Genomic DNA, 22,492 nt, shown 5'->3' with positions numbered 1-22,492 from the left:
TTTTGACGTTGAGTACCATTTATGTAAATGGACTTGAAAGAATTGCATCTGAAATACTTTGTTCCTGAATTTCAGCAGTACGTGTGAACATACAAGAAAATGAGTCTAGAATTTAAGATGATGACATTTTAGGCACACTGAAACGTCTGAAATATTTTGCTTGGATATTTTGACCTTAAACTGCTGAACTGAAAGCAGTTGTTAAAACAAGCAGGCCTCCTCATCTCATTCTTCAGTGAGGGCTCCTGTGAGACAGTTGCTAGAGTGATACAGATTTTTACAATATTTAAGAAAAAAGTATTTGTTAGAATGACTGTAATCTTTCTCTATATTGCTTTGATGTAATACTGTTTCAGATACTATGTACAGTCTGCATTTATGTTGGAAAGGAAATTAAATGGGTAAAGAATAAAGGAAAAAAAAACAAGGAAAAGTTTTACAACCTATACAGAGCTTGACCAGTCTCCTGAAGCACAAATAATCTGAGGAAGAACAGGCACCTCTTACAGACTGTGACTTGCTGTACCGAACAGCACAAGGTTCTGTATATGACCCACACTGATGCTGTGGATTAGCTAACACTTCTTAATATTATTCCCAGAAATGTAACTAATTCTAAGGAAAATTGAATTGAGTATCAGTAATGGAGGTTTGGAGAAGGAATCTTTTGTCTGTTTTGATTTATGTACAGTTTTTGTATTTCATGTCCATATTTCCCACCTTATGGTCTTAGCACTTCTGAGTTGTTTATGATGTCCCAGGTACTGGCAAAAGGCTGCTAAAACTGAGCCTTGGCATCCCACTTGTTTGGACTCCTTAAGTCATCACAGATGCTCTATAGAAAGCAGTAAATCTTGGACTGCTTTGTTTTGTAGAGAAAGCCCTGCTACAGCAGGGAAATGGAATCTGATCTCTGTTTATAGATTTATTTCCTTCCCCTTTGTTATTTTGTCTTGTGGGGGCAAATTCGTGAGTTTGACCCCTAGAAAATTATATTCAGCCCTGTGGATATCTGTGAATGAGGCTGGGAAGAAAGATCCAAATGCTACGTGCATGCAAACTGACCTAGAATAACACAGGCTCTGGTGAGGCCCCTTTGCTTTTGCCAAAAGACACAAGTCTGGAGTTTCATTGCTACGTAGAATCAGTGGCAGTGGTGAGGTTTGCCAGCTTTCTGTAGTGTTGAGGGCTGCATGCAGGGAATGGGGCTGCTGCCAGCACTGCTGCATGATGTGCCACGATGAAGGTACCCAGGGCTTTCTTGACTCACCCAGTGCTTGATGCCCGTGGCTGTGGTGCCCAGGCACTGCTGCAGGACTCCTGGATTCCAGAATGACTTCCCAGTTGTTGGTTTGTCCAGTGTCCTCTGCCTCAGTCTGGGATGCCCTGAGAGTACAACGGAGAAATTGGAATTCTCTCTCTGGTGTCTGGGGATTTCCACAGATCCAGCTTTTACAGTTGAGTTCTTTCAGTATCTAATATTATAAAGCCTAGTCCTTTAACGTAACTTCTTTTTCAATGTTTAACTGCTTTGAGAGAGAGGAATGGCTTCCAGTCCATCTTTCTGCTGAGTAACGTGCTGTGTGAATATGTTTGGATTTATGTAACAGTTAACGTTCACTGATAATTTTGTCAGGAATGTGCACAAAATGTGTTTTTCCTCTTGCTTTTCTGTACTGTTTGTGTATCCAGGTCAGGTTCTTACCTTGAATGCATTTGTTCAGTGCAATTTATATTTTAAAATACAAAAGATAAAATAATTCATTTTGAGTGACTTGAGTCTTACAGCCAGCAATAGATTGCAAAATGTGTAGGTGGCATAGTCTCTACACTTCCATTGGTATCTTCCAGAAAGCAGAAGTGGGTCAAGCAGAAATTCAGCTGGGACTTGCATATTGCCATGGAGCGTGAGAATAAAGATGCCATAAATAAAGGATACTTTTAGTCAGCAATGGAAACTGCCAGTGTTTTCCCAACAACCTTTTGTTTCTGCATACTGGGTTTCATTGATGTATTGCACAAAAGTTGTTATAGTAAAAAGCTCTAATAACAAAATGCATTGCTTTCAAGTAAAACCAATTTCTCTTATTTATTCATCCTTTATAATATAATCCACAGCATCACAATACAGAGTATAAACGAGAGCTTTGGAACACACCAAATCTCACCTGACATTGTGTGTTCAGTAGTGCTGTAATTCTGTCTCAGAATGTTGCTTTTGAATTTCTAGGTAGTTAATGCCTGAACTTGTCTTGAAAATGTGCTGCTGCTTTTGATTTCTTGTGTCCTGCTGGTTTTAAATTGTCTCTAACGAGTGAATTGTAACTGGCTTGAGGATTTGGATCAGGTGCCCCACAGTAGGTGCAAGAATCAGTACCTTTGCAGCTGTGATTCAGTAATGTTGCAAGTTGTGGTATCTAGTCAAACATTAGTTCAGCTCTCTTTATTCTTCTCTTTAAAAGGACAGCAGATTAGTCCTGCAGGGTAGATTTGTTTGTTGCATGCTGCAGATTGATATTTAGTTGTAGAAATTTCCTGAGTGGTTTCCAGCCAAGGATTGGATTCCCAGTGCCAGGTGCTCTGATAGGAAATGGACTCCCAGGTTATTTTCCCTTCGGCCTACTGAGGGACACAAGTGCAGGGATGCTGTTGACTGAGTCGCTGTTCACATTTCATCACAAACAGCTGGGTAGTGGGGAAGAGGAAAAACTGCAAGGAATCCATCTGAAATCTTTTCAGCAGATATTTTTCAAGTACTAGTTCACTTTATTATTTCATTGCAGCTTTTTTGGTGGTATACAGGATTTGAGTGTCAGTTGGGGTTTTTTTCCTTGTATTGCTGAAATCTTTCTGATTTCCTGACTCACGGGCATCCAGTTACAATACAGTTTTATCATGCAAGGGCAGAGACAGCTGGAGAGTTGTAGCCTTCATTTTTGGTCCCTTTCTAGCACAGCCGGACGGTAGCCAGCAGATCAGCATCTAAAACAGTAGAAATTGCTGCCACGTGTGTTGTAGAAATGAGCGGCTGGAGACAGAAATACCTTGCAATGCTGGGCTCAAAAACACACTTGTCTCACAGACCAGCCTCCTTTGCTCCGCCAGCCCTCGCTTCGTGGAAGTGTAATCTGAGACAGGGCAAGAGCCCTGATCCTGGGGAAGCAGGGGGAGGGAGCCTTTTGTGTCTGTGAAATCTTAGTGCAAAATAGAGGCAGGCTCCTCAAGCACAGACTGGGGTTTTCTGGAGGGAGAGTGCCCCGCCCCAGAGCTATGAGCAGCAGGGACAGGGGCGGAGAGCTGGGGCCAGGCTTGACCACGGTGGCAGAGGCATAGAGCCAGGCTGGAGCCCTCCGGTGGCACTGAATTAATTTGCTTTCATCTTTACTCTTTCCTGCCTGCGTTGCTGCCTGCGTGTGTGATCCCGATGGTGGCATCCTTTCTTTTGCGGAGCTGCCGGCTGAGCCAAGCAGAGTAGCCCGAGCTGCCATCACAGGCCTCATCACCTGAAGCACCAAACCACTCCCTCAGGACAGGTTAACTCCTGCCTGTGGCATTTACGGCTGGCCATGTAAATCCTGGCAGGCAAAAATCCTGTAGCCAGGCTGGCGGAAAAGCGGCGAGCAAGCAGAGCATCACCAGAACAGCTTTCTCCAAAGGCACAGCCATTGTGGGACACCAGAGGGACACTGGGGCACACGGGGTTTGCTGATAGCCTGCTTGGCAGCTGAGTCAGGGGTGAGTCCACTGCGAGGTACACCGGGCACTCAGGAGGTAGGAAAAATGTGGTAGGAAGCTGGTGTGCCGGTTGGCTCCCATGTTTTGTTGCAGGAAATGTTTCCTGGAAGAAGTGGCTGGATATAATATGTCTGTAGCCTGAGAGTGAAATGAAATGTAAGGTGCATTCGTGACCAGTGCAAGACTGAATTAGTTTCATTCTTCGTGGAGGTTGTAAGCAAAGCATCATGCCCTGGAAAAACCGCTGGGGCTGAATGTTCTGGGTTGAGTCAGCACAAAGATTCCTCTGAGAAAGCCTCAGACCTGCTGCTGCTGGAGAAGGTAAAGGCGGAGGGGCACGGCGCCGGGGTGGGGTGAGTGCCGCGGAGGGAGGCACTGCGCTACCTAATGCACATGTGATCCTCCGAAATCAGCAGCTGCTGCTAGTCTGAGAGCCCCTGGAAATACTCACAAACACGCACACACACGGGGGTGGGCAAGAAAAAAACCCCACCAACCACACAAACCCAGCCCTACGAAGTGATCTTTTAAACCTTTTCTAAAACGAAAGTGGACATGATTAAATATCTAAGAAGAAATCAGGCTCAGATACATTCAAGTTGCTACCCTAAATATCTAATTATTCATATTAATTTTAACTACATCATACTGGTGAATATTTATCCATAATTTCATGTGCTACCTGCAATTAGTAGATATGTAATTGACTTGTGACCTCTGCAGTCTAAAGAGACCAGGCTGCAATGAAGGGCTTAGTCTACACAGGAAATACAGCTGGGGATTATCGAGTGTTCTTAATGCAAGTTTGCCTTGAAAACTCTTCTGAAATGTGACTGCAGAATACACCCACCAGCATCACAATTGTGGGTCAGATTAAATTTCTGCTCCTGGTACTGAGTGCTGCCTCACAGCTCTTCAGTTTTCACTCGGGGCGTTGGTTTTGGTCAGTAAATCCTTTTGCTGTTTGCAGTTGCTGCAGGGGGTGGGCAGGGTCATTAATCCTGGAGTCTCTTTTACTCTTGGTCCCGTGGTTTGTCCTGCGGAGCATCCCGGAAGGCGGCTCTGACCGACCTTTAGCAGAGGGAGACAAAACCACAGGACCTCTGTGGCTCTTGCGATTTTCTGTGCGGTTTGGGCATGGTTAATGAGCACTGCTCTCTGTGGAAGGTACGGGAGGAGTACCAAGTTCTAATTATCGAGCCTAAGGCAGGTAAGCGATACCTGCGCAGTGCAGTCCTTGCTTTGTGGCAGCTGAGGGGTATCAGCTTTAACGTTCTGATGTGAAGCACTTTGTGTTTTAACTTTCCCAAGACTAAAGGACAGGAAGCATTAACAACCCAACCAGGAATGGTGTAAACAAAGACCAGAAGCTGCTGCAGTGGAGACATTCAGCTGCTCAGCTCCGCAGTAACTGCTAGGTACTTGGTGAGGTGCAAACAAATCTCTTTTCAGCTGGATTTCCAAAAGGTTAGAAGGGATTTTCTTAGCTCTCAATTGGAGAATTTATTTGTACTTTCTCTTCAATCCTCTGTGTCTAGGGATGAATTATATCTTAATTCATATTCATTCACATATCTTAATTAAATTATACCTACAAGTGCAATTTACCCCATTTCAAGGAGGACTGGATATTAGATCACAAAAGCTTTTTGGTGAAGCTAACTAGCAATTCTTCAAGAAAGAATTCAAAACTGCACTTTTTCTCGAAGCAGAAGAAATTGCCAACTTTTGGAAGACCTGAGGGATTCTTAATTTTATGTTTCAAAACTTTTAACAGGAAAGTATCTGATGTCTATCTGTGGTATCCTTGGCCAGCTCAACCTCTTCATTCTTTTCTTAATATTGTCTTAGCTTAAATCACATAATTCCTTTTTATAATTTCTGGTATTTACCCTTCTTCCCAATAATCTGTATAGAATAGTTACTCCCTGATGCAGCCCCATTTTCTGACTAGAAAATTCCTCTCTTCATCAGTCATTTCTTGGGCACTCTGATAACTGATAACATCTGGTAGCTCCAGCTGGAGTTCATCTTCCCTAATCACAAATTAACCTGCTGACCTCTTAACTCAGTCCAGGAGAGGTGTGATAAGGAACAAGAGGGGTTTATTGGTCTCCACCTAAAAAGCAGTAACATCTATAGGTATGTTGGGAATGGTTATCTCTTACTATGGTTTAAGGTTTATATCACTGATGGAAAAATTATATGTTATTCCTGGTCTCCTGGGAATGATTTAGAGAATTTGAGTCCATTGTTTTTTACCTCCTTGCTTCCCAGTAACCTCTTTTCTGATGCACAGGATGGCTAGTTGAATAAAAATGTGAGTTACTTCGGTAAATTAATTTATTTCCCCTGTTGTCCTGCCTCTTGCTGCAGTAACAGCCAAAGGGGTTTCTTACAAGTTAGAATTCTCTTACTTGTCTTTGTGAATTTCATTTTTTCAGACAATTGATGTCAAAGTGATATTTTCATTATTTTATGTGAATTTCTGGAAGCTTAACTGAAAAAAAAAATCTATTTGAGTGTCTTTATTTAGGTAATTTTTTGATTTTAAATTATATGTTCTATGTTTTCTCTTCCAAAAGTTATCATAATGGCCGTTTTCTGCTCCAGATTACTTTTCTCCCATTCCTTATATATGTTTTGATCTAGAAAAGCGAGTAGCAAGTTACACAACTAAAATGCAAAAGGACTATGTTTTCTTGGGGTTTGGGGTTTTTTTTAAAGAAATGACAGTATTTAAAAATGAAGCTATTGGTGTCAGATTTGCTGTCTGTATTTTGCATAGAGAGAATTGAGTGCATTTTTTAATCTGCTCTAGTGTAACTGTTTGCAGCAATGAGAAATTCAAGCCACTTGGGTTTTTTATATTTCCTGACTAAAGGCTGGGATGCTGGGAACCAAGCAATGTGGTTCTTAGGAAACATTTCCTGCACATGTAGCAACAGCAGTATCTGCAAATTCCAGCAGCATCTGGTGAAATTTTTCAATGGCTGTGCCAGGTGTCAGAGGTGAGAATCACTTACCCTGCAGTATCTTTATCCTTGGTTGTGGTACACGAAGTGTCGGGAACGAGTTTTCAGACTCATGAGAATAACGAGCCAGCGCTTTTGAGGCTTTTTCTTTTAAATACACCACCAATTTTTTGCTGGGCAATAAATAGATGAGAAGCGAGGGGCATTCGGCACCGCAGCGTTGATTTTGCCAAGTTGCATTTTGGTGAAGGATTATCCAGACCTTGCTGCATGCTGGGTTTAAAGCCCTCGGCACTCAGAACTCCTCGCTGCTTGTCTCAAGGAGCCTTCCTAGCTATTGTTTGTCATTGGACAACACTGTGGTCCCACAAATCGCTGTTGCTCTTTATCCCGGCAGTTCAAATGAGGTTTGCTCTAGAGAAACACACTGGGGCGCTGGACATCCTGACTTTACAGAACAGGCTACACCTTGACTGATACTGCTCACCGGAAGTTTAGTCAAATAGAGGGAAAATCAGTCCCAAAATCTAATAACCAACACGAACTGCCCTGCTGTGTTTATTCCCAGGTAAAATCCAAAATGTCTCGTCCCTTCTGATGGGTATCACATGGGGTGCATGGTACACACAGGACTGGGTAGGAGCTTTTATATTCTCCATGGGAGATGGAAGGGAAGAGAAGGGGAAAACCACGGCAATTAAAAGTTCCTTCAGAGGGGGAAGCAGGGGCCAAGTTCAAAACCTTTTCATCTGATAACCGAGCAAACTGGAAATGCCAACATCCCTCTGTGGACCATCTCCCGTGCTTAGCTGAGCTGTTCAATTGTTCTCCAAACGAGGGGCAAACTGCTCCCTCCCCGCTTTCCTGTACAGCTGGGGGGATGCATGCAGGGCCTCTGCTGGGAGAGCAGCAGGGGACTCAGCTGAGATTAGCTACAATTACAAAGACTCGATTTGAGCGCACTGACCTCCTGAGCCTTTGGAGAGAGAACCTGGGGGGACAGTCCAGGAGAATGCATCCCAGTAGCTGCTGGCTTGTTGTCCTTGGTCGTCACTAGCTGGTTTCTGTCATCCCAGCCTGCCTTCTCTCTGACAGCAGCAGCATTTTCCATGTGCCTGAACAGCCAACTCCTCCTTTGTGGTTCCTGTCGAGTAGAAGGGAAAATATCAAAATGAAACGTTTTTGCTTAGCCTTTAGAGACTGAATTTGCTATCGGTTCAGCATCTCTGTCGCAGAGTCACCAATTATTCACAAGGAAAGCTAAGAAAGCCCTGTCCTTCAGTAAGGCTGATGGGCATGCAGACTGACTTTTCTGTGGACAGGTATTGTGCTGGTCACCTTTTCCAGTGAGGGCTCTGCTGCAGGCTGGAAATTTATACCTCTTGGGAAATATCCTATTGAAGAGTGACATTGAAAGGACAGTACACATTTCTGTGAAGTGTCAAGTTTTGTACGTTTTTGCTGGAGGTATTGAGTGAACTGGAATGAGATCAGACAAGGAATTGTTTTGTGCTCTTGCTTGTGCATTTGTAGAGTAATCTGATAGGTCTAGCTCCTCATTTTTCCTTGTGTGATTTTCCCACAGAGGATAAGGAGAAGAGAAGCAGCTAAAAAATGGCCAGATAGTCCCTGAAGCTGCTTTGATACTCAAACAGAATCCCTGTGATAGGAGAGGGATGGAATTGAATCTTCTGAAAATGTTAAGCAACCGCTTAAGGAGTAAGGAGCAAAACTTGTGTTGTACTTGTGGCCTGCAATAACCTTTCAAAGAGCTGGCACAGCTCTGGGGAACTGTATTAGTTCGTGGGTGGTGAGTCCCAGGTGTAATTTATCTAGTGAGCTCAGCAGGCACTGGCTGCCTGGCTGTGGATGTCCTCAGCTCAGCTTCCCTGGGTGCTTGTGCCAGCCTTCGGGAACAGTTTTGAGGTGCCACACTGGCACTGGTACACCTGGGGTCCATCTGCAGCTGGGTATTTGAGCATTTCCTGCTTATTAGCAATTCTCAACCTTGCTTAAAATGAGAGACAAATAATTCCTGTCGCCAGGCTACTTGGCAAGCTTTTAGGATAGATTTGTTTTCATTTGAATAATTTCAGTTTGTTCACCGCAATGAATGTCAGTATCAGCACAGTTCTGCGTGTTTATTGACGCCACAGATGAAACTGTGGCCTTGTGAGCAGCTGATTTGTGTGGCCTACAAAAGGCCATGACTCTGGAGTGGATATTGTTTGTCAGGCACTGCACTTACACACAGGAACACACAGCCTTAATGAGGATGGCAGAGGCCAGGGATGTGCCCCATGGGATTCCTTTCTTTTGCAGTCCCTTTCTCCCAGGGTCTTTCATCCTGCCCCACAAACAGGGATGCAGGTTTGCAAGTCAAAGGAGACCAATTTTGTACTTCAGTGGTGCTGGCTTCTGTGAAATGTAACTCACAGCATGTGGTCATGCTTTGCATTGAACTGGTTAGGATTATTTAGAATTGTGTCTTTTTATTTTTATCAGGCCTGAAAAGAGCAGATGACTTAAAATGGTTCTTTATTTTGCACTGCTGGGGGTAGGTTGCCAAACATGAAGAACACTTTGAGTTTTGAACTCTTTTGTTGTCAAACACTACTTTTAAAGTTATTTTCAATAAGGTACTTGATTCAGAACTTATTAACTTGCACATTCTGTTGTAATTGGGTTTTACCTGTTATCACAGTTGTTCCAGTGGTGACTCTGAAGGTAGTTTTTAAGGAGGAGAAAGGGAAGAAAACATTTGTGCTCTCTGAAGGAGCTTTTAATCTACCTTGCTATTATTTGCTTTTGATCTAATTCTATCTGTGTAATGATTGTGTAAAACTTATATTATTTCATAATGTTTAGTACCTAATTTTAGCTGGCATTTAGCCCTTACCACTGACTTCAGATAATAACCCTGCACGTTTAATGCATTTCCATATAAAAATCTTATTAAAGTGTTATTCCTGTATTATAAAAGCCCTTTCTCAGTAGAATATGTATTGCATTAACCCTAAATGCTGTACTCAAACTACTGATAGAAATGACAGCAGCAAGGTACAAGGGCCTGTGATGTTCTCCAGAACCCTGATGCATTTAACAGATGGGGTCTGATTTAATTTCTTGAAAGGTTCTATCTGTAAAGCATTTGTGCATGCAATTTTTTTCACACTATCCCAGCAGTAATTCCTAATCATACTGTTTAGCAAGTACCACTGAACAGAAGTGTATAATTTTTTATAATAAGCTCCATTAAACTATTTTTTTTAATAATAATTTCTAAGCAGATTAGTTGGAAAGAACTTGGTATGTATAGTATATTTCTTGGTGCTAAAAACTTTCAGCAGTAAAAGCTATTGCTTCTGCCTTTTGGGTGAGAAAAAATTTCAAGTAAATAGGCTGAGCTGTCCTCAGTCCTTTGAATCCTTGTATCTTGAATCATGAAAGGCAGATCTTAACTGCTTTAATGGTATTTTAGAATGAAGCCTATTTTTTTCTGTCTCAGTCAGAAAAGACAATAGTTTGAATAGACATGATGTTAATGAAACAAATTGCATTAAGTTATAGTGCTTCTGCTGGGGTCTTTGATAGAATCAGAGACTTCATTTCAAGGCTACTTTTAGCTTTTTCTATACTGCCATCTTGCTTTAGCACACATCCACTCCATTGCTGTGGGGAGCACCAGCCCTAACAGTGAGCTTGTATATCTGCTGTTTAATTATCCAAAGAAGTTATGAATACAGGAGCTATTTATTTGAGAGCTGAAGAGAAAACCAAGTTTTTTCACATGGATGCTGCTCGGCAGGCTCATTACTAGTGTGAGGAAGGTGTAACCTTGTTTCTTTAACTTGGTGTTACCCCAGAAAACTTCCCAGCTCCTGGAGGTCCAAAGTGCCGGAGCGCTGGGTTTCAGAGAGCAGGGTGGCCGAGGTGGGTGAGGGTGGCTGTGGGAGGTACAGCTCCAGCTGGGCGGGATGACTGCTGTACTTTTCATTTCTGTCCCACCTCCTGCTCAAAGCAGGGTCAGCTCTGGGGTCAGCCCGGGCTGCTCTGGGCTTTACCCAGTCACAGCCTGGGAAGTGCCCAGGGCTGGAGATGGCACAAGCTCTCTGGGCACACTGCTCCACAGCTGTGCTGTCCTTACAGGTGAAAAGGTTTTCTGCAGAGCAAATCTGGACCTCTGCTGTTGCAGCGGGTGCCTGCTGTGTTCATTATCCCGCCATGCTCCGTTGTGCAGAACTGGCTCCATCTTCTCCAGGGGCTGCTGCCAGGTCCCTCCAAAGCGATTTCTTCTCCAGGTTCTTCAAGAGCCTTTCTCTGCTGTGCCTCCCAGGGCAGGTGTTCCAGGCCTGCCCATCCTGGTGTCCCTCTGCTGAATTTGCCCCCATTCCTTGGGTGCTTCAAAGACTGTATAATTTATTTTTTCACCCTGAAATTGTTCTGCCTTTTCAACATCTCACAGACACATGCACATCTCCACAATTTCCTTTGGAGGCTTCACCTTGGTCTGTGGGATTCAACAACCCAGTATCTTCACCATAAGGGTTCTGCTAAACTGGCTTTTGAAAAAACATTTCCTGAGTCTTCTGTAATACAGTGGAGTTGCTCGGTTGCACTCTTGGTCTTCTGTGACATCCTTTTGGCTGAAACTTGGACGCACTGAAACATGGAAAGGGTGTTTTATAGCACTAATGCCATGGAGACCCATTTGGGAACTGCAGACTAAAGTCATCGAGTTCAGACTAGTGCTGTTTAATCTGCAGTGTCCAAACAACTCCTCTGAGACCTCTTGTGGTGGTAAAGATGCTGCTTTTCATTTCTAAACTGGTTTGTTCTATTTTTCCCTGTGGGCCATAAATTCCAGCCTAACAAAAGGGTGCAGAAAGTTATTTTCTAGCAATGGGGACATCCTTAAAGTTGGATATCCATTTAGGGAGAGCAGAATGAAAAGTGGCTGTGCACATCTATCAACATCCCAGGTGTAAAGTTGCCCCTATACCATTAAAGTTTTGTTCTCAGCCAAATGAAAAGCCTCCCTGCAATGGGATTTTTCCTAAAACAAGATCCAAGGCCTGCTTGATTCCACGGCATTGTGTGATGGTGGCTCCTGTCCTCACTCCAAGCGAGGGGCCTGGGCCCAAGGGAAGCTCCCACTGCACGAGACAGCTCCTGCTGCATGGGGTGGGACTGGGGCAGGTATTGCCTGGCAGTGAGCTGTCATGAGCTCTGCCCCCCCGATCCGTGATTTGCTGGAAAACCTCTGCAGGGAGCTGTGCTCTCTTTTGAACAGCTCTGGGGGTGCTGCTCCTCTGAGTCTAGAATGTGACTTCCCTGGCTGGGGTGTCTGTGAGCTGAAACCAGGAAATGTGCAAAGTAAATTTCGGTTCATTCTGGGGAGGGGAAACCTGACCATAGGGATATCTTACTTCCAAGCATTACATTGTATACGTCTCATGTCTGCCTTTCATGTGACAGCGCCCTTGCAGGCAAAGGAGGCAGCAGGAATATCGCAGAGGTTGGAGCTGACCTTTAGCTGTGCAGGCACAGGAATGCACAACTTCATCCCAATGCTTGTACAGTCAGACTTTCACTCTAGAGGTAAGTACCTAGCCAACCCCCATTACTCCTTGCTGCTTAGAACAAAGGTTTGGACATTAAAGAGCTATTTGAGTTGCTGAGATTTATTGCAGCAGAGAGGGCACAGCTGGGAGCAAGGAAAAGGCAGAGCAGTTCTGGTGGGGAAATGCCAGGGTTGCAAAGGGGATTTTTGGGATGAGGCCAAGCAGAAAAGCCATGCTTGTGTCAAATTCCTGTACCAGTGGATGGCAGCACCTCAGGACAGTGAAACAAGTCACAGACGTTGGCAGTGGCTTGTTTATTCCTCTTCTGTTGTTTGGCTCCATGGTGGTTGTTTTGCAACCACCAAGGAACTAAACCTGCTTGGGCCTGTTTAATTTTGTGTTATTTTTTGCAATGAACATTTTGAATCAATCTGTCTTTTAGCACCAAGCCTGACACTAAATGCTGAAACGGTTAGAGATGACCTTCCTTGCTGTCAGCTGTGCTCTGTATGTTCAGTGCATACGTGAATTTTTTATGAAAGACAATAGTTGATTTTTTCTGTTGGTTGTGCAGTGAATGCCACAAAGGTGGATGTGCTTATGCAGTTTTGCTTATTGGCTGTTGTGGCAGCTGTGGGTGAAATGCAGATCTCTGGACACCTTGGGCTGTGCTCCCTTGAACAGTGCATTCAGTGTGTTCAGGCAGGACCTGAACCTGCTCCCGAGATGCTCTTGGAGCACCCGAGTGGACACATCAGTGCCTTGCTAGGAGCTGAAGGGGTTCATCCCTTGGAAGGTCACAGATACACATTTCAATGGCAAAACCTAAACCACCGTGCTCAGTTTGAGGAAAACTGTACCACACTGAATGTATTGGTGTCTGCTCTGTGACTTGTTCTTATCTGGGGACTTGGGCAGAGGTTGCAGGAGAGAGCTTTTCCTATTCTTTCTGAACCTTGCTGTGTTTTCACCATATCTGCTTGTGAGGGTTTTTAATAGCTGGTGAAAGGAATGATGGCTGTGGGCTGCCAGTAGCACTAAGATTAGAGTAAGCATTTCATGATGGCTCTTGGGTAGGAACCTCAGAAAGCACTTAGAGGTCATAGTTCCAAAAGCTCACAACACTGGCATTTAGGAATGGGCTTTTATGTGGGGAAGGCAGAAAAAGCGGTTGGTTTTTGTTGGTTTGGTTGACTTCTTATCAAGTTGCATAGCATCATCCTTGGAAACTTTTAAGGAACAAAAAGTTAATAAGAACTTAATAAGGATAAGTTAATAATAGAAAGTTGGGGACTGTAAAAACCAGAAATTGTGACCAAATGGAGGGCACTCTTTGCCTAAATATCCTGATTTGGGAGTGTCTGTCCTGGCAGGAATCAGTAGGTACAGAAATCTGATGTTTTCATGTGTTTGTAACTTCTTTGATGTCAACTGAAGACGTGTTCGTGACCTTAAAATGACACTTAATTGTTTCTCTGAGAGTTGCACAATACAATCAAGGCACAGATATTGTTTGCTGTTCCTGAGAGTTTTTGTTTGTTTCAGTAATAGATTAGACACATTATAAAATATGACAGTTCCATGTAATTGAACTATTTACTCTTGGCTTCAGTAAAAGGATGTTTCTGAAAACAGGACCTAGTACAGCACTAGTAGAGAGTACTCCTGCCAAAACAGAGTTTCTCTTTTATATACTTACAATTGAAAATGTTCATCTTAACTGCCTTTATAATTCATATAGAATTTTTTATTCTTTAATAAGAACACATCTGGTAAAATCATTAATGTTCAAAAAGTGTTTTGCTAGAGTTCCCAAATTTCTATGATGTTCTTATTCACATTTTATTCATTAAAATTCTTTAACTATAGCAAGTGATTTTTGCTATAAAATGTGATCATAATGCACTCTGGTCTATAGAAAAGCAGAAGCCTTGCAGTTGGTAGCAGCTCTGCTCTTGCTTATGATCTTCCTGGTACAATTCTGCCAAAAGTGAATTACATCAAACATGCCAAGGCTCTCATGCAGAGAGGCACAGGATCTGTGGCATCTTTTGTAATCTCCATGATAGATCCTCCCAGCTACAAAACAGAAATATCCATCTTCTGTTTCCACATGCTGTGCCTGAGTTTTACCCAGATAAACTTGTCTTGTGTGTAATTTTTCTGAAGAGCTCAAAGATGCAAAAATTCTGAAACTGTTAAACAACTCAGTGAAAAATGATAATGCTCCCATTACAGAGACGGAACAAAAATCACTTTGTGCTAGTCAAGAATACCCAGAGGCTTTTCTGTGCGCTGAGTTTTGTTGCCGAATGCTCAGACTACAGATGACTTCCCACACTGTGATCAGTAAGTGCCCCAAAAAGGGGATTCTTGGGTTTTGGGTGTCCAGGTAATGAGCAGAGTGCGAGCAGACCTGTAAAGCAAACTGAAGGATAAGAATACCTGAGCCCTGGCCAGCTGCCAAGAACTGGCTTTAGTTAATGTGGTTCTGCAAAGCCTGCAGAGCGTGGAAGGGAAGGAGGCTGTATTTCAACCAGCAAGGGACAAGCTGAGTTCCTGGGGTGCTGGCAGGTTCCCTGCACGAAGGTGTAAGCAAGGCCCTCCTAAGACTATGAAAACAGCAGGAAAGGTGATTGTCATCAGATTTATGTAGAGTGGGGAAGTGGGCAGGGCCTCCTGCTGAGGGCTGAGCTGTCAAAGGACAGATACTGGGGAGCTTTAATGAGCCGTGGTGTTCTGGTGATCTTGCATCAGGCCTCTGAGACACAGCTTGCACAAATTGGTAAGTCTTCTCCATGTGCAAATCGAAGGGAGGCAGCTTTTAAGTATTTACAACAAATTCAGGAGACTATTTTTGAAGCACAACGAGAGTTATTTAACTATGCAAAGTATAACTATGAAGTTTTAAACAGGAACTTGATAGACCCTTGCAGGGTGCTGCCTGGGCCTTTCCCCACATTGTGATCCAAATTGCCAATGATCTAATTCTTGCTCTCACAATTTCAGATTTTATTTCAGTGTCAGGAGAGAATGATATCTAATATTTATGTTGTTAGCATGTGTGCACTATTGACTCTGCAACACTTTAGACTTGTGTTCAAACATGATTTTAGATTTTTTAAAATTCCTTCAGTATCAAGGTAGCTTTTGCTTAATGCTATAAATATTATTCTGAAACAGCCTTGCCTGAATGGAGACACTGGATTTGATGCTGCAGAACAGGTACAGATAACAACAGCAAGATAATAACTATAAAGATAATGAACAAGTTTTAATTACACTTGGTATTTTACTCCGTAGCAGTCTGGTGCTCTGCAGGAATAAATGGTGAACTTGGCAGCAGCACGGTGCGCCCAAGCAGAGACTTCAAACAGCAAACTATTCACAAGGTCATTACTGAATGCTAATGGCCTTTCTCATAGAAAAAGAAAGCTTGCAATGGTTTCTGCACCTGCAAGGAGTTTCCTAGCAACACCACCGAGGAAACTGTATGCCAGGATTTTCTTTTCAGAGTTCTTTTTGTTGAATATAGCAGCAGTTGTAAAGCAAAGGTCAAGAGCAACTTAAGCTCTTCAATGTTGAGTATTTCATTCACTCAGAGAAGTGTTTGTGTTGTAGTTGTCTGCCTGGAGGATAAATATTGGGTTACAGTGTCATCCAATAGACAACTGCGGTTTAGTTAAAGGTGAACACAGCTTAATCTAAAATGTCACTTTTTACTTGTGGGAAAATTCCTGTTAGTGTTTAACACCAGGTTATGCCTTGAGAAGGAACCAGGAGTCCCGGCTGCCTTCTGCCTGCCCTGGCAGCTGGGCAGAGCCAGGGGCTTTCTGTGCAGCATGGAACAGGGGAGCACGGAATGTTACCTGGTCGTGGAAGAGCAACAGTCTAACTAAAAAAAGAAGAAAGGTGGGGGTTTGGTTTTTTGCTGTCTGAGAAGGTGCATGCGGTCGTTGTCTCACTGTGTGCACAGACTCCAGGTGAGTCCCTGCTTTGTACCTTGTGATCAACAGCTTCAGGGAAAATACTTATTTCAGCTACATCATTCCCAGGTACCACATCAGGAGTACTTGCTGGGCTTGTCCTTACTGGATTTGCCACCCTGGGAAGGGGAGAGGTCAGAGTTTATCTGTGCTTTATGGATGGGGGAGCTGATGTGAAGGACTAAGACCCTTTTCAACCCTCTGGGTTGGGATTGCAGAGTTACTGGGGAAGATGGGCCACACTCTTGGCCCCTCCAAACTTCTGCTTTTGTCATGCAGAACAAGAACAATGTTTTCGTCTCTTACCAGGACAGAGAGTGAAGTAGCCTAAAAAATGCATGCTTTGCAATAAGTTTTTGCTCTCTACCCTGTATACTAAATAATCTCTAGTTCAACAACCCAGTCTAAAAGTGGCATTTTACCATTTCTGTTCAATTTTATGTGCTAGACAAGGGACAAAGCCTATCACTTGCGTTTTTTTGACTTGTGTTCTGACTTGGTGAAGACATTTTGCACTTAGATCGCTGGACCTTGACCTTTTTCCACTGGCTACTTAGCAAAATACATGTTCTGCATGGTTATAACATGTAAGCAGTCTTCTAAAAAATCAGCAGTCATTAGAAATAGTTCTCTCTCTCAGCTCCCTGTTTATTAATCTAAATGATGGCTTTGGCTGGAATTTTATACCAAACAAACTAACATGCTTAAGGCAGCCTTCTGTTTCCTTCATTACAAAAGCTCTTGACAAGTGCTAGCACCACTTCCCTCCTCTCAGAAATATTTCTTGAGAAACTTGCCAAAGAAAATTAGCTGGGGATAAGGGAAATTTTCAGTAGAAATCTTTCCACAGCTAATAGAAAAAATGAAACGCTGTTCCATTCAATTGATTTTCTTTTCTTTCAGGTGATGTGACCCCTGTTGCCATGAATCGTCTCTCACAGTCACGCTCCGGTCCCTTGGCAGAAGGGATATGCCGGACCATATCCGACATGAATGCACATCATGTGATGGTCACTCAGGAAACTTTAGTGGAGCAGTTAGTGAAAAATTACCCAGGTAACTTGCTCCTTTCTCCCTTCTTTAAAAAGTGGCTGTATCATCAAGCTTGAGTTTCTGATATTAGACAAGGGATCAGGGAATGTTTACAAGCAAAGCTGGCAAGGTGAAGGAGTACAAGTTAACAGGCAACTGGTAGGACACGTGAATGTGCACACTTCTCATCCATCTGTGAGTGTCATTCCATTGACTTGAATGCAATCCTTTCCACAGATTTTAATCAATCTCTGAGAATAAGAGGGAACTGACCGTAGTAGCGTGTTGAGAGTATGCCCTTTCTAGAGGGTAGGGAAGCACAGAAGTGGTATTTAGGTGCTAGATATGGAACAGCATAAAATACACTGTTAGATCACAGAGACTCTAAGCCCTCCTTTAAGAGACAAGAACACAGCTGCAAAGGGACTGGGTAAGAGTCTACATCTGGTGTTTGCTATCTGAAAATATAACCAGCCTCAAATTCAGGTTTGTTGGTCATATTCTAGCCCTTTCCTTCCTGAAAGCTAATTACTTACACTAGGTGATCTTTAGTTCTTCACTTCTAGCCCAGTTGGTTGCAGTATGTGCAAATAATGCCAAGGTTGTGCATTTCTTCCCATGTGGGCCATTCACTTAAGAGTTGGACTTGATGATCCCTGTGGTCCCTTCCAACTCAGAATATTCTGTGCTTCTGACAGAGTGGCAGCCAGTTCCCTTAAATGTTTTCTGTACATCTGAAAAATATCCCATTTCCCGCAGATCTGCCATATCAAAGTGTTACTGTGTTTGAGACTTTGTACAGGCTCATTCTGGCCCTCTCAGGATGCTGCTTTGTTTGATACTGAGCTGCTTCTTTTTGAGTCCTCCTAAACTTACAGCTCTGTGAATAGGCTGTTACAGGCTGATCTGGCAGGCATTTTAACCAGTGGGAAAAGTATTAATGCAATCCCACAAACTGGCACAGAACCATGCTAGGAAAGTGTTGCAGACAGTAAGTGCACTGAGATAACTGCAAGGTAGAATTTGTAGGTCAGCCAGAAGTAGCATTCTCAAAGTTTGTAGGGTCTTGAAGGTATTTCTTGCTGTGTTCACTGTGCTGGAAGTTTTTAATTTTGTGGGCAGGAGGTCAGCTGTGACTACACAAAGGACTCTGAGACTGCGACACCTGATGGAAAACAGTAGCTGAGAGCAGTCTCAGTGAGGTAACAAAACTGACATTTGACCAAACTACACCAGAACCTTCAGCCAGTGATGAAAGCCCCAGGAAACGCTTTGAACAAGACCTTGTTTGGTTTCTACCTGGCAGAAGGTCTCTCTCAGGAACATCATATCCTGACAGGACAAAGACAACACCCTTGCTCCCTCACACTGGTGCCACAGTGACAACCAGAGACACAGCTGGTCTTTACCTAAGTGCTTTGGCTATTTAATTTCAAGTTGATTTCAGGGCTGTTGTATCTTTTGGCCAGCACCCATTTCGTTAGAAAATTTATTTCTGACTTGAAGTATCTTTTTCTTTGTTGTAGGCATTGCAGTGACCTCCCACGATATATTATATAATATCCTTGGCACTCTTATTAAGGAAAGAAAAATCTATCACACAGGAGAAGGATATTTCATTGTGACTCCCAACACATACTTTATCACAAAGGATGCTACAGAAGACAGCAGAAGGATCCTGTTGCAGGACAGTTGTTGCTGTTCATCACCTTCCATCACTTACCTGGTAAACACTAAGCCCTGTGCAGACCTAGTGAAAGAAAGCATTCCTACAGCATCCTGTTACAGATCCTGCCATTGTTTCCCTGACCAAAATACGCTCCGTGAACAAAGACACCGGCAGGTAACGAGCCATGAATCTAATGGAGACAGAAAGAGAGGCTGCAGTGAATTGAAGCCCTCAATTAGAACTCAAGGCATCTCTGCATCTGCTGAGAACCATTTCTGGGACACCATCAAATCCCTGACATCTGTGAAAGCAAAGCTGAAAAGCAAAATGTTTGGCCTTGGTCTTTTCTGGAGAAGTGGTTCTATGAAAGAAAAACACAAGAAGGAGTACTCCACTTTTTCAGCCCAGTTTCCTCCCCAGGAGTGGCCAGTCAGGGATGAAGATGACTTAGACAATATTCCACGTCATATTGAACATGAAATCATCAAGCGTATTAACCCTACTCTTACAGTTGATAACTTGATTAAACACACAATACTAATGCAGAAGTTTGAGGAGCAGAAAAAATGTATCAGTAAAGAAAAAAAATACATCAGTAATGGTACCTTGGCTGAAGTGCCAACAGCCAGGCAATACCATCTTTCAAAGGATTGTGTTCAAAAGGCACCAAGTAAAACAGCAAAACACACCAGGAAAACCAAATCAAAGAAAGAAAAGCGGATTAGCAGGAGCAGCAGGAAATCTCACAGACAGAAGCTAACATCCCAAAATGTGACAGCGGAGGAGAACTTTTCACTGCCCATCCAAAACCAAGAGCCACCTGACGCAGCAGGGGAACCCCCTGTGATATATAAGAAGCAGATCAAGAATCCTTTTCAGGGCCTGCCATGGAGACCTCGCAGATTTCATGCCAGAGGGTCCCAAGCTGCTGTTAGCAGTCAGCTGAAGTGCCGGACTCAAAAGCGAGGAAGGGCTTTCCAAAGGCTTTCCTTGGCCTCCTCAGGACCCTTTGGCTGTGAAACTGAACGGCTGGATGCAGAAAGTGAGGCTGGCCAAGCTAAGCAAAACAACCTACTTCATGCTAATAGGTCTGGCCTTACATTAAAGAAAGACAGTTTAAGTGAAAATGGTAGTTATCCACAAGGCAGTAATCTGCAAATAGGTAACAGAAGTAAATACTTCCTGGAGAGCAATATTTCTGAAGAAAATATCTATAAAAGGACAGCTAAAAAAAAATCCCCTTGCTCCTACATTGAAGATAATGGTGTATGCAAAGAAGATGCAAAATTTCCATTCTGCCTGAAAGATGAGCATTGCAGATACAAAGCTGACGCTGAATGTGAGCTCTTAGATCAAACAGCCAGTGAATTTCAAAATGTCCACCTTTCAAATTACACGGCCAGTGTTAATCTGGCCCCCAAAACTGGTGTGAAGTACAGACCAAAGACTGATGAAAAGAATGAATTTATATTTAACTATGACTGTGGCAGCCATCCTGGATCAACAGAGCTGGAAAGTGCAGGATTTACTGCTAACTTCCATCTTCTGTACCAAAAGGGACATGATGGTGGCTCCTGTGACTCGTCACATCTGGATGAGAATTCTGACTGCCCTGGCCATGCCTTCTCAGACACACGGGGCTGGAGTGCAGCTGTGTCCCCAGAAGCCTCCAAGGGCAGTACTCGCCCTGCCCAGCACCACGCAGCTGTAAATGAATGCCACTCGGGAGGGCAGGGATGTAAGGGAAGAGCCAGCCTTGCAGAATCAACAGAGCATCCAAAACCAGACTACACAGAGGAAAGCTGGTTGTGCAGTCAGATTCTTCTGAAAGGTCCCAGGAAGGATGAAGAAACTGGCCTCACTGAATGTGGGAAGGGCTTGGCTGTGGCAGGTTTCTGCCACGCTGCTGAGGCTGACTCTGATGCTGGCACTTGGCAGGACTTCACCCAGGAGGTGGGCGAAGGAGTAGCACACTGTGCTTTGGGCTCACAGCTCAAAGAAGTGAGAAACCCTCCAGGAAAAAAAGAGCCCTCTTCAAAGAATACATGTCCTGTGATTCCAGAACAGAAACTCTCAGAAGGGACAGAAAACCACAGCATTACAGGAGACAGTGGAATTGACTCCCCAAGGTAAGAAAACGTGACGCTAAGACAGATGCTTTATCTTCAAATTGACTGTCAGATTTAGGCAGAACAGTTGCAGTAAATCACAAACCCCTTCCCCAACAACAAAAAGCTTATTTTGTTTTTTAAACTTTAGTGTTATGATCCAGAAATACTCAAACTATATAGTTCTGCTAAGTCTTTTTACATGAACATTCTCCCTAAATTGCTGCTGTCTGTATTTTGCATTTGTTTTCATGAGACAAGAAAACAGTACGAGCTCTGTCCTGCAGGCAGAGGTGACCAAGGACAGAAATGTTAAGAACCACGGTGTTTGACAAAGTCAGTGTTAAACAGGGTGTTTGACAAACTCAGTGTTAAACAGGGTGTTTGAGCTCCTGTTAGCAGGCAGGTTCAGCTCACATAGATGTCCCCATATGACATCAGATATTCTCCAGCTGTATATAAATAGAGATCCAGTAGAAATTTGAAGTGGAAAATACCATTTGACTTGCCCACAACAGCCAGAATGTGTGTATCACCTGAATTTTCACAGTGTACGTTTTGCCTGTAATTACACCTGAAAATCCCTTAAGGGAAAATAAATTGGTATGAAACAATCTTTTACACAGTTGTACATGGAGACCTCCAAAACTTAACTAAGTGGGCAAGAACCTATGTTTAAAATCACATCCATTTTTTTTTACAGCAACACGTATTCCTACTATCTTAAATGACTGGTATTTAACTGTAATTAAATCATTGGAGTGCTCATTAGATTTGTACTGTCACCTTGAGAAGCCAGTATATGAAGGAACAAACCACAGACTGCAGTTTCTAAGGGAATCCCAGTAATTGTTCATCTTTCCCTTAAGCAGCTCTTGGCTGTGCACTCTTCCAAGCGTGTTTCCTGTGTATTACTTGGACATAAAGACTTGAAATCTTCAGCAAAACGTGTTTCAGAGGGTCATTTTGACCGTTTGTACTGATGCCATCTGTGGCACGAAAAGCTAAGCCAACTCAGTTCGTTTTTGGAATGTGAAGTCTGACTTGTAATAATTATATTATTTTAGGTGGACGGAAAAGAAGATGAAGCTTCCTGCCAAATTCTAAAAGTATAACTACCAGTGCAAAAAGGAGGATAAGTGAAAGGGCAATTGCAACAAAATTCCGTACTTCATTTAACTCTGGTCATGAATATTTGATTATTTGTTAATGAGATTGGTAAACTTTCTCCTTGTACCAAGGTAACCATACTGTGAGTGCAGCTGGTCACATCAGTGAGGCAGTCTCTAAATCAAAGTTGTTAGTTAAAACTTTTGACAATAGCGTTTGGAGAAATAACAATGTGTATTTTGTTTGCACTCATCTTTAATTTTTTGTGTGTCCCCATGATAATAAAAGAGGGAATTGGTATTCTTCCTTCAGC

At 43.1% G+C, this 22,492-nt stretch overlaps 1 protein-coding gene across 18 annotated transcripts; it reads left to right on the top strand.

Annotated features, from left to right (window-relative positions):
• Positions 1-3,238: 3,238 nt before the first annotated feature.
• Positions 3,239-22,485, top strand: STOX1 (storkhead box 1). 18 transcript variants are annotated; one of them, XM_063406351.1, is made up of 7 exons: positions 3,239-3,735; positions 3,829-4,056; positions 12,189-12,311; positions 14,513-14,623; positions 17,164-17,316; positions 18,819-21,090; positions 22,137-22,485. In XM_063406351.1, the coding sequence occupies exons 3-7, from the start codon at positions 12,263-12,265 to the stop codon at positions 22,174-22,176; spliced, it is 2,625 nt and encodes an 874-aa protein (XP_063262421.1). In that variant the 5' UTR covers positions 3,239-3,735; positions 3,829-4,056; positions 12,189-12,262; the 3' UTR covers positions 22,177-22,485. The 18 variants fall into 18 exon arrangements, with proteins under 18 accessions (XP_063262421.1, XP_063262422.1, XP_063262429.1 ...); XM_063406352.1 differs by lacking the exon at positions 3,829-4,056; XM_063406354.1 differs by lacking the exons at positions 3,239-3,735; positions 3,829-4,056 and adding an exon at positions 4,660-4,678.
• Positions 22,486-22,492: the final 7 nt, after the last annotated feature.

The sequence above is a fragment of the Prinia subflava genome, chromosome 9, assembly GCF_021018805.1.
Source record: "Prinia subflava isolate CZ2003 ecotype Zambia chromosome 9, Cam_Psub_1.2, whole genome shotgun sequence".
Lineage (NCBI taxonomy): Eukaryota > Metazoa > Chordata > Aves > Passeriformes > Cisticolidae > Prinia > Prinia subflava.
Note: the sequence above shows the minus strand (reverse complement) of the source record. Positions and strands in the feature narration are given on the sequence as shown.

Bases quoted from the DNA above. Each gene is read 5' to 3' on its own strand.
- STOX1 (XM_063406348.1), top strand. From the start codon at position 4,873: ATGGTTAATGAGCACTGCTCTCTGTGGAAGGTACGGGAGGAGTACCAA. The intron at 17,317-18,818 runs GTAACTTGCTCC...TCTTTGTTGTAG, and splicing joins GTTAGTGAAAAATTACCCAG to GCATTGCAGTGACCTCCCAC. The intron at 21,091-22,136 runs GTAAGAAAACGT...ATATTATTTTAG, and splicing joins AGTGGAATTGACTCCCCAAG to GTGGACGGAAAAGAAGATGA.